The 13,953-nt window shown below is 46.9% G+C and overlaps 1 protein-coding gene across 4 annotated transcripts in view; it reads right to left on the bottom strand.

Moving 5' to 3' along the window:
* Positions 1–13,454, bottom strand: part of LOC141112692 (fatty acyl-CoA hydrolase precursor, medium chain-like) — a 41,656-nt gene extending 28,202 nt beyond the window's left edge. For 2 of the 4 annotated variants that reach the window (XR_012236631.1, XM_073605697.1), the window contains exons 1-9: positions 13,322–13,454; positions 9,852–10,056; positions 8,988–9,126; positions 7,229–7,362; positions 6,033–6,186; positions 4,709–4,822; positions 4,252–4,335; positions 3,080–3,220; positions 574–651 (exon numbers count right to left, since the gene is read on the bottom strand). Coding sequence is in view for 3 of the 4 variants with exons in the window: in XM_073605697.1 (XP_073461798.1) it covers positions 574–651; positions 3,080–3,220; positions 4,252–4,335; positions 4,709–4,822; positions 6,033–6,186; positions 7,229–7,362; positions 8,988–9,126; positions 9,852–10,056; positions 13,322–13,385 (1,113 nt within the window). In the remaining variant the exon portion in view is untranslated. Of the gene's footprint in view, positions 1–573; positions 652–3,079; positions 3,221–4,251; positions 4,336–4,708; positions 4,823–6,032; positions 6,187–7,228; positions 7,363–8,987; positions 9,127–9,851; positions 10,057–10,193; positions 10,865–13,321 lie in introns of those variants that run through there. The other 2 variants (XM_073605699.1, XM_073605698.1) reach the window with 2 other exon arrangements.
* Positions 13,455–13,953: the final 499 nt, after the last annotated feature.

Genomic DNA, 13,953 nt, shown 5'->3' with positions numbered 1-13,953 from the left:
TACGTCAGAGCTATAAAACTGTATATTATTAATAATAATAATAATAGTGTACGACTTTGGGGGGAGCATTATAGTTTAATCTCTTCTGGTGTCAAGACTGATGTATTTGGATCACTGTTCTCTGTACAGCACTATGGTATATGTCAGAGCTATAAAAAAATATAATAATAATAATAATAGCGTGTGACTGTGGGGGGACATTAGAATGTAAGCTCCTCTGATGCAGAGACTGATGTGACTGGTTTAGTGTTTTCTGTACTGCACTATGAAATATGTTAGAGCTATGTATAGAACTGTATAATAATAATAATAATAATAATAATAATAATAATAATAATAATAATAGTGTGTGACTGTGTGGGGACCTTAGATTGTAAGCTCCTCTGGTGTAGAGACGGATGTGATGGGCTCAGTGTTCTCTGTACAGAAAATATCAGTTCAGTGTCGGATATCTGAGGTTCTGTATACAAGGCGGGCAGAATTTCTACATTAATATCAGACAATTGAAGTTTGTTCTATATTTGGAAGTTAACAATTCCTGAAGGTTTATAAAATGAACACAGAGACTCTCACCAATTGCGGGAAGCTGCGGACGTTCCGTTCTGCTGTTTCTCTGTCCATTCCGTCAGTTAATCCCGGCAGATTCATGGACTAGTCCGCAGACCAATAATAAAAAAGAAAAGATTGGATGATGATTATTAAAGATGACCACCATTATTTATCAATACTTATGTGTGCATCACATGGCCAACTAATATTGGATCACTAACTCTGAGTCCAGAGATTTTACTCGGAATGGGGATCAGCCAATGATGGGAATTCCAGTGTCTGGTAAGGTGACATCTAGTGGTTGTTAGTGTAAGGTTAAGGGTTACAGTGTTATAGATAAACTCCAGGCACCAAAACTTTTACTTAAACATCTTCCACAATATCCACAAAGGATATAAATCCACCTTGTGGGCAACAAATTCCTTTACAATACCAGATGTAACCTCTTAACCTTTTAACAGTTACATCATCGCTGTACTGTACATGTGTAGAGAGCAGAGCTGTGGGAGGGATCCAGCAGGCCCCACCCACTACAGGAAAACTACAGGAGGGGGCGGAGACAAGACCAGTCACTCTGCACAAGGAGAATGAGCAGCTGTAACTGGTCTTTATTAGAGGAAGTCTCACATTGGATAACTGCACAGATGAAGGAAATACACAAAGCACACCAAGATTCAAGAAAATTACAACACATGAGGAATGTTTTTTTTTTTTTTTTTATCTGCTTCAAGGTTTAGAGATAGATTGGTGGTCAGGAGATATTTAAGGTAATTCCACCCATGGACAGGCTCCCATAATTTCAGAAGTGTGTAACACTCCTGCTTCTCATTCCAGCATCCTGGTTTTATCTGTAGCCATCTCCTTGTCTGTCTGTCCACCTGCAATGTAGACAGTCTGTGGGTGGAGACTGAACCTATAAGCCAGCCAAGCCTGCAATCTCATGCATATAATAGCGTGTGTAATATGTGCTCAAGCTACGTGTTGGTCTGCCCTATTCCATTGCCCGTTGATTGGATTCCCCTGTTTCTGACTTTGAAACGGATATTGACTATTCTCTGTACTCTGCCTGCCTTTTGACTATGGATTGGCCCCTGAATATTCTAAAACCTTGCCAGGCTTGCACCTGGACTGTCATACACCTCTGCTTGTCTACCCATCACAAGTACCTGTTTGCTTCGTTTGCATGTGCCCCGGCTGGTATCCAGGCACTTTAACATTGTGTATAAGACCTGGGAGCAACCGAGTACCGGTATGCCTGCTTGCCTTATGAGAAAGGGGGCTGCTATAGGTGAAGAACATAAAAGCCAGCTACAGTGTCTGACCACCTGTGTTACTGGCAAGTGTGACACATAAGTACACATGGTGGCGGCCCGTCCATAGAGGGCGCAGGGGAGGACCCGAGGGGGGGGGCAAGGCAACAGGGCAATTGCCCCCCCCCCGAAAATACCACACTGACATGTCATGTTGTCACTTGCCTCTGCCCCAGTCTCTCTCTCTCACATCAGCTGATCATCGGCGCTGAGAGAGAGAGACTCGTCTAATGTTATTAAGCCGCTGCGCCGCACTGACCAGGAGCCGGAGGAGGTGGGTGGAGCCTCTTCCCTGCACTCGTTGCTAGCGCCTGGGCCGCCTGGCGTCTAGCAATGAGTGAAATCAGTGAGTCACGTCGGACTCGAGTCTCAGACGAGTGACGTCAGTGAGTCTCAGAGCTGACGTGACAGGAGCCCCAAATAGGGGGAACAGTTAATGCTGCAGTTTAGACAGACTAGTTAAAATGTCCTGCGTCCACTGTCAGTGGCAGAGCGTCAGCATTCTTCCTTCTCTGAGTGAGTGTTGGCTCCACCCACCTCCCCCTCCATCTTCTCCACCTTGCAGTCTGCAGAGTGACGTGGCAAGTGGACAATCTGCAACTTGTGGCAAATGACAATCCGTAACTTGTGGCAGGTGGCATGGCAAGTGACAATCCGCAATGTGTTGCAGGTGACGTGGCAAGCGACAATGGGCAACGTGTGACAGGTGACGTGGCAATTGGACAATCCGCGACATGTGGCAGGCGACGTGGAAGTGACAATCCGCAGCGTGTGGCAGGTGACGTGGCAAGTGACACACTCAGCTTTGTGAAGTTATTGACAGGTCCACTTTAAACCAGGAGTACAGTACAGTAAAAACTTGGATTGCGAGCATAATTTGTTCCAGAAACATCCAAAGCACTTGTATATCAAAGCATTTTTTTTTACAGGGTATAAAAGAGAAGAGAGGCACCTCTAAGTGTAGCAATAAGTTGCTAAATGTTGTACCTTCATTAAATGTAACCATATTGCTACACTTAGAGGCTCCTCTCTTCTTTTTTATACTCAGTTGTGACATGACACTACTCTTATATCAAGACATCACCTGTATATCAAAGCAAAATTTATTAGAACATTTTGCTTGTCTTGCAAAACGCTCTCAAACCAAGGTTTTACTGTAATCTGCATTCTGTATGTATTAAATTTTGTATAATCTCATTATCAGGCTGGGCATTGCTCACCTGCGGGATCATCCATCCAAACTCATGCTCATTCAGTCCGACCATAAACGGAACGGGATTCATCTCCCCGGCGGTCAGTATGTCTTCCACGGGTCGTAGTAAGAAAACGCCATCCACAAACAGAGGTAACACTATGAGCGGCTTGATGGAAACAAAAGACAAAGATCATCTGCAATGAAACATAAGAATGAATTGTGCATTGTTCAGAATGGGGGACCCATAGAAAACATAAAGATGGGCTTCAGAGGGGCCCCAAATATCACCACAGGGCAGCACAATATATTCAGAGAGTATGAACCGCCAGAGGAATCGGAATATATGAGGTACAACGTAAAAAACAACGTGTTTAGGACGTATCTCCTATGTCTTGATCCTCCTGACACTGCTTCCCTGTTACTATTACCAGCTGTCAAAATGCCAGCCAGCAATTGCTTTGTATTCTACAGCAGGGGTAGCTGTTAAAAAAAAAACGAGACTTGTAGATAGTTTGCAAACATAGTTGAATAAATACAATGTAACAATCTATTGCTTCATTGTATTTACCATTTTATTTATTTGTAGCGGATCAAAGCTGTGCCCATTGATCTGTCTATTGATCATTAACTCTAATCAGATCTAAATAACTCCTTCCTCCTCTTAGATATTATTTTTCTGCTCATTTTTTATTTCTTTTTGTTTTTGTTTTTTTTTGCAATCAATATTTTTTTTACTTTTCCTTTATTTTGTTTAGTAACTTTGTATCAGTGTCACTAACAAGAAAATGTGCAAAATTGTTACCAGACCTGATCTGGCTACTTCGCCCGAAATCAGGGCCAAACGCAGGACCTAATCAGATAATAATTTATTGTAATGAGATGACAGAATTCCGCTCAGTTGTCCTGGGTGAGTGTATTGTGCGCTCTGTGTACAGTTACTGAATAAGCCCCTCCCCTCACTCATCATACTTTAAGGCAGGGATATGCAATTAGCGGACCTCCAGCTGTTGCAGAACTACAAGTCCCATGAGGCATAGGAAGACTTTGACAGCCACCGGCATGACACCCAGAGCAGAGGCATGATGGGACTTGTAGTTTTGCAACAGCTGGAGGTCCGCTAATTGCATATCCCTGCTTTAAGGGATGTTCCAGCATTTGGGACAATGTGACATTTCTGTAAGGGGGGGCGTCTTGTACCATCTCTGTAATCTCTTCTTCAGTCATCTCCATCAGACAGTCCAGCAGTGTACTGCGGTCACATCCTGAGATGTTAGCCAGGACCTGCAATGGAAGGCATAAGATTCCACTTTAAATTTCCATGTTAAGGACTATTGTTCTACTATTAGTACCCTTCTACCCGGCGCTGCCAGAAAATCCCTCCACCAATTGGCTGCCACTTTATATTTCAGAAGCCTTAGGTTACAGTACATGGGTGCAATCCTGCTGTGTGCTGCATGGGTCTAAATCAGTACAGAAGCAACTTCCAGTTACATTTTCAACATCTCCTTTACTTCCGACTAACCAAGAAATTAGGTTTTGGGTGCATTGTGGATCACATGTCTAACCTTCATCTATAATAAATTTATAATGGATCAGTACATGGAGGGGGAAACTGGTGAGGGGGGTTGGGGCACGGTTTTCGGGGAACACTCACATTGTTGAAAGGAATGAGATCTTCTGGTGTGTTTGCTGCAAATCCCGGGAGCAACGGGACTCCGCTCTCAGCGATGGCTCTGTGGAAGAGGCCCTTAGACATTGGAGACATTGCCTACCAACACAAGCACAATATGTGGGATTAATGCATGCCAGCCAGTGCCATAGCCACACCACAGTACAGGGAGGGATGCCAGTCAGTGCCATCACTATACTACAGTACAGAGAGGGATGCCAGTCAGTGCCATCACCATACCACAGTACAGGCAAGGATGCCAGTCAGTGCCATAGCCACACCACAGTATAGGGAGGGATGCCAGTCAGTGCCATCACTATACCACAGTGCAGGGAGGGATGCCAGTCAGTGCCATCACTATACTACAGTACAGAGAGGGATGCCAGTCAGTGCCATCACCATACCACAGTACAGGCAAGGATGCCAGTCAGTGCCATAGCCACACCACAGTATAGGGAGGGATGCCAGTCAGTGCCATCACTATACCACAGTGCAGGGAGGGATGCCAGTCAGTGCCATCACTATACCACAGTGCAGGGAGGGATGCCAGTCAGTGCCATCACTATACTACAGTACAGAGAGGGATGCCAGTCAGTGCCATCACCATACCATAGTACAGGCAAGGATGCCAGTCAGTGCCATAGCCACACCACAGTATAGGGAGGGATGCCAGTCAGTGCCATCACTATACTACAGTACAGAGAGGGATGCCAGTCAGTGCCATCACCATACCATAGTACAGGCAAGGATGCCAGTCAGTGCCATAGCCACACCACAGTATAGGGAGGGATGCCAGTCAGTGCCATCACTATACCACAGTGCAGGGAGGGATGCCAGTCAGTGCCATCACCATACCACAGTACAGGGAGGGATGCCAGTCAGTGCCATCACCATACTGCAGTACAGAAAGGAATGCCAGTCAGTGTCATCACCATACCGCAGTACAGAAAGGAATGTCAGTCAGTGCCATAGCCACATCGCAGTACAGGGAGGGAGGCCAGTCAGTGCCATCACCATACCACAGTACAGGGAGGGATGCCGGTCAGTGCCATCTCTGTACTGCAGTGGAGTTGCTGTATAAAAGACTAATGCCCTTTACACATTTTTGGAAAATGTGTGATAGGACCTTGTTATCGGAAATTCCAACCATGTGTAGGCTCCATCACACATTTTCCATAGGAATTTCCGACACACAAAGTTTGAGAGCTTGCTATAAAATTTTCCCACAACAAAATCCGTTGTCGGAAATTCTGATCGTGTGTACGGGGCATGACACTGACCCTTCCTTTGACCCTGTCATGTGACTTACCAAAACAGAAACAGTAAGAGCGCCAGCAGACTGGCCGAATATGGTGACCGAGCCGGGATCACCACCAAAATTCCGGATATTTTCCTGAACCCAGCGCAGAGCCGCCACCTGATCCAACACTCCGAAGTTCCCCGGAACCTTTTCATCTCCTTTGCTGGAATCGCCATGAAAAAGAAAACAGAAGAATGATCGTTAGTTCTGCCATGTAAATTAATAAGTATTATCAGTATTTCATCAACCAATCAGATTTCATATGACACCTCCAAACCAAATCTGACTGCCCGCCACTCGCCGCTGTACCTGGTTGTTAATGAGCCGCCGTGAATAAAACTTTCGGCAACTTACAGTGGAGCTCAAAAACATTTGTCATTTTGTGTAGGGAAAGTTTTTTCTTTGTGTCCCCACTGGGCCAATTCTTCTCACTTCTTGTGTGATCAATGAGAGCCTGACAGAGATTGTAACCCTTCCCCACACCATACAAGAGTAAGGAAATGGATGGAGTTCCTCCTTAAGGTACATAGACACAAAATTATGGGCACCGATTGGATGATGCTAAAATCTGATTGTACAATCTCCTATAGATCTACTGGAAGACATGAGTTGTTTGAACAGGAAGTTGCATTACCTAGATGGGAAATTTAAAGATGAAATTTAATCTGCTTATATTTTACCTTCCCTGCAACGTAATAATATCGTAATTTAGACACGGTGACAACTTTATTGGGTCTCTGTTCTTTTCTATGTAATGCAGGCCGATCGTGGCTGATGGGAGGGGCTAGCAGGGTGCTGTACATAGCTTCCTGAAAACATCCCAGCCCCCGGGGCTCAGTACTCGGGGCTCAGTACTCCTCTCTAGAGACCTCAGTCGTGATGTAAGCAGTGGGCTGGCTGTTGGGAGGAGTTATGCAAATATAAAAATGCCTTGATATCAGTCTGGAGGGGCGGGCATTTCTAGGCAGACTGTATCTGCATGCAGACCACCCTAGGTAACACCCACATTTGATACTGAGCCTTCATGATTGAAAGAACCGAAATCCAATGCCAAAGGCCAGGACAGCTAGGCTGGGGTGGAAAGAGATAGATGATGCTGAATGTCCAGCAAGGAGTTGTTCAGAAGTTCTGGCACAGATGTCCACCATGTTGAACTCATAGACATGGATCGTACACTGTCAGATGAGATGGAGACCCTCCTGTACCTGAAGAATCCCAGAATTCCCAGTCTGTACTGGACGGTCACAACCACCACGTCCTCATAGACGCTCAGAGCAGATCCTTCAAACAGACTGGCTCCTCCAGTCACCAGTCCACCACCATGGATGAAGACCATTACCTGGAAGTCACCATAAATAAACCATGAGTGTAATAATATCATCACTGTGTTCTATGTATACATGTGCACGGTGATCCTATATACCAGTGATGCCGAACCTTGGCACTCCAGATGTTTTGGAACTACAATTCCCATGATGCTCATCTACACTGCAGAGTGCATGATCATCATAGGAATTGTAGTTCCAAAACATCTGGGGTGCCAAGGTTCGCCATCACTGCTATATACAGTGCCTTGAAAAAGTATTCATACCCCTTGATATTTTCCACATTTTGTCATGTTACAAGTGTAAATGTATTTTATTCAGCCCCCTTTACTCTGATACCCCTAACCAATATCTAGTTGAACCAATTGCCTTCAGAAGTCACCTAATTAGTAAATAGAGTCCACCTGTGTGTAATTTAATCTCAGTAAAAAATACAGCTGTTCTGTGAAGCCCTCAGAGCTTTGTTAGAGAACCTTAATGAACAAACAGTATCATGAAGGCAAAGGAACACACCAGACAGGTCAGGGTTAAAGTTGTTGAGAAGTCTAAAGCAGGGTTAGGTTATAAAAAAAATATCCCAAGCTTTGAACATCGCACGGAGCACTGTTCAATCCAACATCGGAAAATGGAAAGAGTATGACACAACCGCAAACCTACCAAGACATGGCCGTTCACCTAAACTGACCGGCCGGGCAAGGAGAACATTAATCAGAGAAGCCGCCAAGAGGCCCATGGTAACTCTGGAGGAGCTGCAGAGATCCACAGCTCAGGTGGGAGAATCTGTCCACAGGACAACTATTAGTCGTGTTCTCCACAAATCTGACCTTTATGGAAGAGTGGCAAGAAGAAAGCCATTGTTGAAAGAAAGCCATAAGAAGTCCCATTTGCAGTTTGCAAGAAGCCATGTGGGGGACACAGTAAACACGTGGAAGAAGGTGCTCTGGTCAGAGGAGACCAAAATTGAATTTTTTGGCCTAAAAGCAAAATGCTATGTGTGGCGGAAAACTAACACTGCGCATCACCCTGAACACACCATCCCCACTGTAAAGCATGGTGGTGGCAGCATCATGTTGTGGGGATGCTTTACTTCAGCAGGGACAGGGAAGCTGGTCAGAGTTGATGGGAATATGGATGTAGCCAAATACAGGGCAGTCTTAGAAGAAAACCTGTTAAGAGTCTGCAAAAGACTTGAGACTGGGGCGGAGGTTTACCTTCCAGCAGGACAGCGACCCAAAACATACAGCCAGAGCTACAATGGAATGGTTTAGATCAAAGCATATTCATGTATTAGAATAGCCAAGTCAAAGTCCAGACCTAAATCCAATTGAGAATCTGTGGCAAGACTTGAAAATTGCTGTTCACAGACGCTCTCCATCTGACAGAGCTTGAGATATTTTGCAAAGACGAATGGGCAAAAATGTCCCTCTCTAGATGTGCAAAGCTGGTAGAGACATCCCCAAATAGACTTGCAGCTGTAATTGCAGTGAAAGGAGGTTCTACAAAGTATTGACTCAGGGGGCGCCATACAAATGCCCCCCACACTTCCATCTCAGTATATGTGACACCTTATCTTCCATATGCACTTTTCTTTGTATTTCACTGTATAGAATGTAGACAGACAATCTGTGACACCTCTTACCGGAAGATGAGAATTGTTGTCACGATCTGATGGAGTGAAGACGTTGAGGTACAGACAGTCTTCTGATATTGGAAGGAAATGGAAGTTCCCCTTTAAGTAATGTCGGACATGCTGTATGGATGTTATTTTCTGCAGACACCTGAGAGATGGAGAGCAGGAATGGGGGAGGGGTGGAGGGGAGGGGGGGGAGATATTAAAAATACACCAATTCATGTCATTATGTATTTATTATAAAATAACGAAATGTATTTTTAAGTCTTACGTATCTGAACCTAACTTGGTGTATAGCAGCATGCAGTCTGAGGACGGGCGGGGCAGGACTGTGAGCCAATCAGATGTGCTGTATGTACCTGAGCTGACAAAGTATATGCTAATAGGAGGAGAGGACAGAGGGATGCTCATCAGTCTGCCACTGCTCCTTCAATGTCCAATCGCAGGCTTGGAATAGGGAAGAGACCCACCTAAATACGGTATAGAAAAGTCAGGTCACCAGACATGGCTGTGGTGTGTAGCAGAGCTGTGTAAATCTCAATTCTGGGTGGACAGAAATACAAATCCTTTGGCAGGTAAAACAATTCTCATATATGTATCTGATCTGTGTGTTTATCTGTTTGCCTGGAGCTCCGCTTTAGATTCATCACTGTAGGTATCAGTGTACACCAACCTAACAAATCCCAGCCATCTTTTCATATTTATAAAGCAGTGAATGTGACTTTCACCAAACATTCTCAAGCGGGGAATCAGTCGCTGTCATATAAATCACATGTGCCCGAAAGATTCATCAGCAATGGATGTTTGGTTAAAGTCTGAGATTCTCAGTCACCCTTTTATATTTTAATATGACCAGAACATTTGGGAACTTACATGGGGGGGTGGCAGGAGGCGTCCCGGACGGATGACCAGGGTTCAGGAGGTTCCGGATCTTTAAATCTTAATGGACCAACTGGGGGCTTCGCAAATGGAACTCCGAAGAATGCATCAACGGTCCTGGGAGTGTCCTTCACCGTCAACGTGACCCCCTGCAGGTTCCCGTATCGCGTGCCCACCGAAGGTCCTCCATGGCCAGAACCTTATAAGAAACCCAACATATCAAAGATTACAGGAGAGACACCAAACTAGGATGAAGGGAGATACAACAGCGGACCTTGCAGGATTGTTCTTGGAGGAGCATGCACCAGGCAGTCATCCTCATCCTGATTTCTATACCTGGAACAATCACTGAGCCAGTGAAGGTTGAGAACTTGCTTCAGGATAGTGATGATGTTGTGAAGCTGATACACTCACCTGTACCCCGATCTGGATAGCCTCTCCAGGGTGGGGCCACCAGCACGTCTGAGTTTCACCCAGAATGCCTGCATCACAACCAATCAACAAAAAGACACCACCCTAAAGGGCTAGGCAATGCATTGCTTACATGACCCCTGTGACAACATATCTTAAGCAACCACTGTGTCTCCAGTGACCTCAATAACTTCAGTGACCCTTCTGTATCTACAGTGACCTCCATAACGTCAGTGAGTTCCATAACTTCGGTGACACCCCCCCCCCCTGTCCACAGTGACCTCCAAAACTTCAGCAACCTTCATAACCTCAGTGACACGCCTGTATCTACAGTGACTCAGTGCTGTGTTTTGGCCTAGGCCAACAAGGCCCAGGCCTAGGGCGGCACTTTGTGGGGGGCGGCAAAAAGCCGCCCCCCCCAAAACGGCACCCGCTCTCCTCCCGCACAGCAGGGCACATCAAGAGAGTACAGCTTGGGAGTGCAGCGGCTGCAGATGGGGCCAGGAAGCAGTTAAATCAGGAGCTGTCAAGCCGCCCCTGTAAAGCTGTGATTCTCTCTCTCTGATGTGGCCAATCATGGGGAGGGAAACAGCAGGGAGGAAGCTGGGCGGCGGCATGACAAAACCAATTAGAGCCGCTCTCTCTCTTTCTTCTCTCTTCTCTGTTCAGCTGACAGGGAGGGGAGGGGGGGCGAGCGGGGGGAGTTCTCTGGTAAATGGAGCAGCGCTGTGACAGGGAGAGGAGAGACGCGGGTTACAGGAGGAGAAAAAGAGAGTACTGTGCTGGGGGAAGCCAGATAGGGAGCCACGCTGTACCCGCACCACCAGAGCCACGCTGTACCCGCACCACCAGAGCCACGCTGTACCTGCACCACCAGAGCCACGCTGTACCTGCACCACCAGAGCCACGCTGTACCCGCACCACCAGAAAGCCACACTGTACCTGCACCACCAGAGCCACGCCGTACCTGCACCAACAGAAAGCCACACTGTACCTGCACCAACAGAAAGCCACGCTGTACCCGCACCAACAGAAAGCCACGCTGTACCCGCACCAACAGAAAGCCACGCTGTACCCGCACCACCAGAAAGCCACACTGTACCCGCACCACCAGAAAGCCACGCTGTACCTGCACCACCAGAAAGCCACGCTGTACCCGCACCACCAGAGCCACGCTGTACCTGCACCACCAGAGAGGGAGCCACGCACCACCAGAGAGAGAGAGCCACGTTGTTCCCGCACCACCAGAGAGACGTTGTTCCCACAACCCCAGAGCCATGCTGTACCCGCACCACCAGAGAGCCACGCTGTACCCGCACCACCAGAGGGGGAGAAAGATGAAGCCACTGCCAGGGTAGAGATGCTACACTACTGACTAGAGTTGGCCTGGGCAACTCAGAGTGAGTGAACGTCCAGCCGGAGGAATCACTGTTGCAGTTTCACCGGATCTGGTAAGAGAGCCTGTTGGCCATTTTACATTACTGTTCCCAGGAACTGAGCCATTAGGAAGTACCTAATCTGATATCCTCTAGGCCAGTGTTTCTCAACTCCAGTCCTCAAGGCGCCCCAACAGGTCATGTTTTCAGGATTTCCCTCAGATGAAACGGCTGTGGTAATTACTAAGGCAGTGAAACTGATCAAATCACCTGTGCAAAATAATGGAGAGCCTGAAAACATGACCTGTTGGGGCGCCTTGAGGACTGGAGTTGAGAAACACTGCTCTAGGCCAACCTTAGTGACACCACTGTCCCAGAGCCCAAAACAAGTTACGGCACTGAGTTTCGGTAACTGGCCAGACAGGGATGTGCCAGCGTGGGCACCCAGGACATCTGCCGCCCGGAGTCCCACAAGCGTCGATGGGCTTTCAGTAGCAGCCCACACCTCTCTCCCCACTGTCAGCCACACACACTCAGTACACAGCCAGGAGGAGGAGGAGCCACAGAGGAGGGACACGACTTCAGTGCAAGAACCTCCCAAAGCACCCAGCACATATCCCCTTACCCCCAAATGAAAAGATGCTGTATCGCTCACTGTCCTCCTCCCGCGGCGTCCCTCTGTCCTCCCATGAAGATGACAGGGCGGATCTTAAAAAGGAAGGGGTGTGGCCTTGACAGGAAGGGGTGGGTCATAGTTAAATTAGGGGGGTGCGCGAGCTTAGTCAGGCCTAGGGCAGCACAAAACCTAAATACACCACTGCAGTGACCTCCATAACTTCAGTGAGTTCCATAACTTTGGTGACCCCCCCCCCCCTGTGTCTACAGTGACCTCCAAAACTTCAGTAACCTTCATAACTTCAGTGACCTTGACCTCGTGTGACTCCAGTGACCTCTCTGCCTAAAGTGACTCTAGCCCTCGTGACTCCAGTGTCTCTTGTATCTCCAGTGACTTCTGTGCCTACAGCAATCTCTACGATTCTTGCAGCCCTTTGGATTCCAGCAAACCTGTGACTCCAATGACCCCCATGACTCCAATGACCCCCATGACTCCAATGACCCCCGTGACTCATGGTCCTCAGGTTCCTGACCCAATGATTGACAGTAAATAGTACTTCCACTGTATATGATGTAAATCCCATGGGTTGTTGTCATTCCTAGACATGTGCGGTTTGTTTCATTCCAAATTGAAATTCGGACAAACTTTTTTGGTTATTCAGATGTATCCAAATTTCTGAATTACAATAGGTATCCTGATGTGACTATAACCCCAAGCAGTATATACTATATATACTCAGAGTGGGATGGGAAGGACATCCAGGGAGAGAAGAGTTCATTCATGTATTGTAGATCTGTATTGTGTGACACTGATGATCTTTTGTACTTTTAATACTTTGTGAATAAAGTTGTATCATTCAATATTGGTGTATATTATTATTATTATTATTATTATTATATAGGGATATAGGTCCGCACCTATAATGTCCCATTTCTTGTGTATTTTTTTTTTCACTTACATTTATAGGTTGACTACACCCCTCCCCCCCCTCACAGTGGAGCTCCTATTGGTAGAAGTGAATGACAGATACCCTCCCCCCTCTGTACGTGGAGGAGACTCACCTGTCCCCAGGGGGTTGAGGAGGAGGAGGAGAAGAGGACGGATCACCATGTTGGAGCTCCTCATGTCTGTCCGGAGCTCTTCCTTCTCCGAGATGAGTCATCAGAATGTGATCACCCCTCCCCCGCCCGCCATCCGACTCCTCCGCTCCACGGATCTGACCTCCGGACTTCCCTTCAGTCTTGCACGGTTGTACCGGCTCCTCTCCTAGACTGAAATGGCTTCCTCTCATTTCACCGCACACTGTGAGCTTCTCACAATGTGCATTAGAAGTAGGGTTGCCACCTTTTCCTCAAGTCGAACCCGAACACTTTAGCAGCACATAGAAATTATTTTTATAGTATAAATTATACATATACAGTAATACCTTGAACTGTGAGCAGAATTCATTCCAGAAACATGCTTGTAATCCAAAGCACTCGTATATCAAAGCGAATTTCCCCATAAGAAGTAATGGAAACTCAGATGATTCGTTCCACAACCACTGCTGGTGTATGCAGTACTGTGTGTGGCCAGAGATGAGGGGGGGGGCGCTGGTGAGGCTCCGACACACGTTACACCCGCCCCACCCAGCTGGAGGCGTCTCCGAGTTCTCCAGGGCCCCCGGCCCCCTGGCCACAGACAGTAATACATA

Source organism: Aquarana catesbeiana, linkage group LG11, assembly GCF_042186555.1.
Source record: "Aquarana catesbeiana isolate 2022-GZ linkage group LG11, ASM4218655v1, whole genome shotgun sequence".
Lineage (NCBI taxonomy): Eukaryota > Metazoa > Chordata > Amphibia > Anura > Ranidae > Aquarana > Aquarana catesbeiana.
This window is presented reverse-complemented; position numbering and strand designations above follow the sequence as displayed.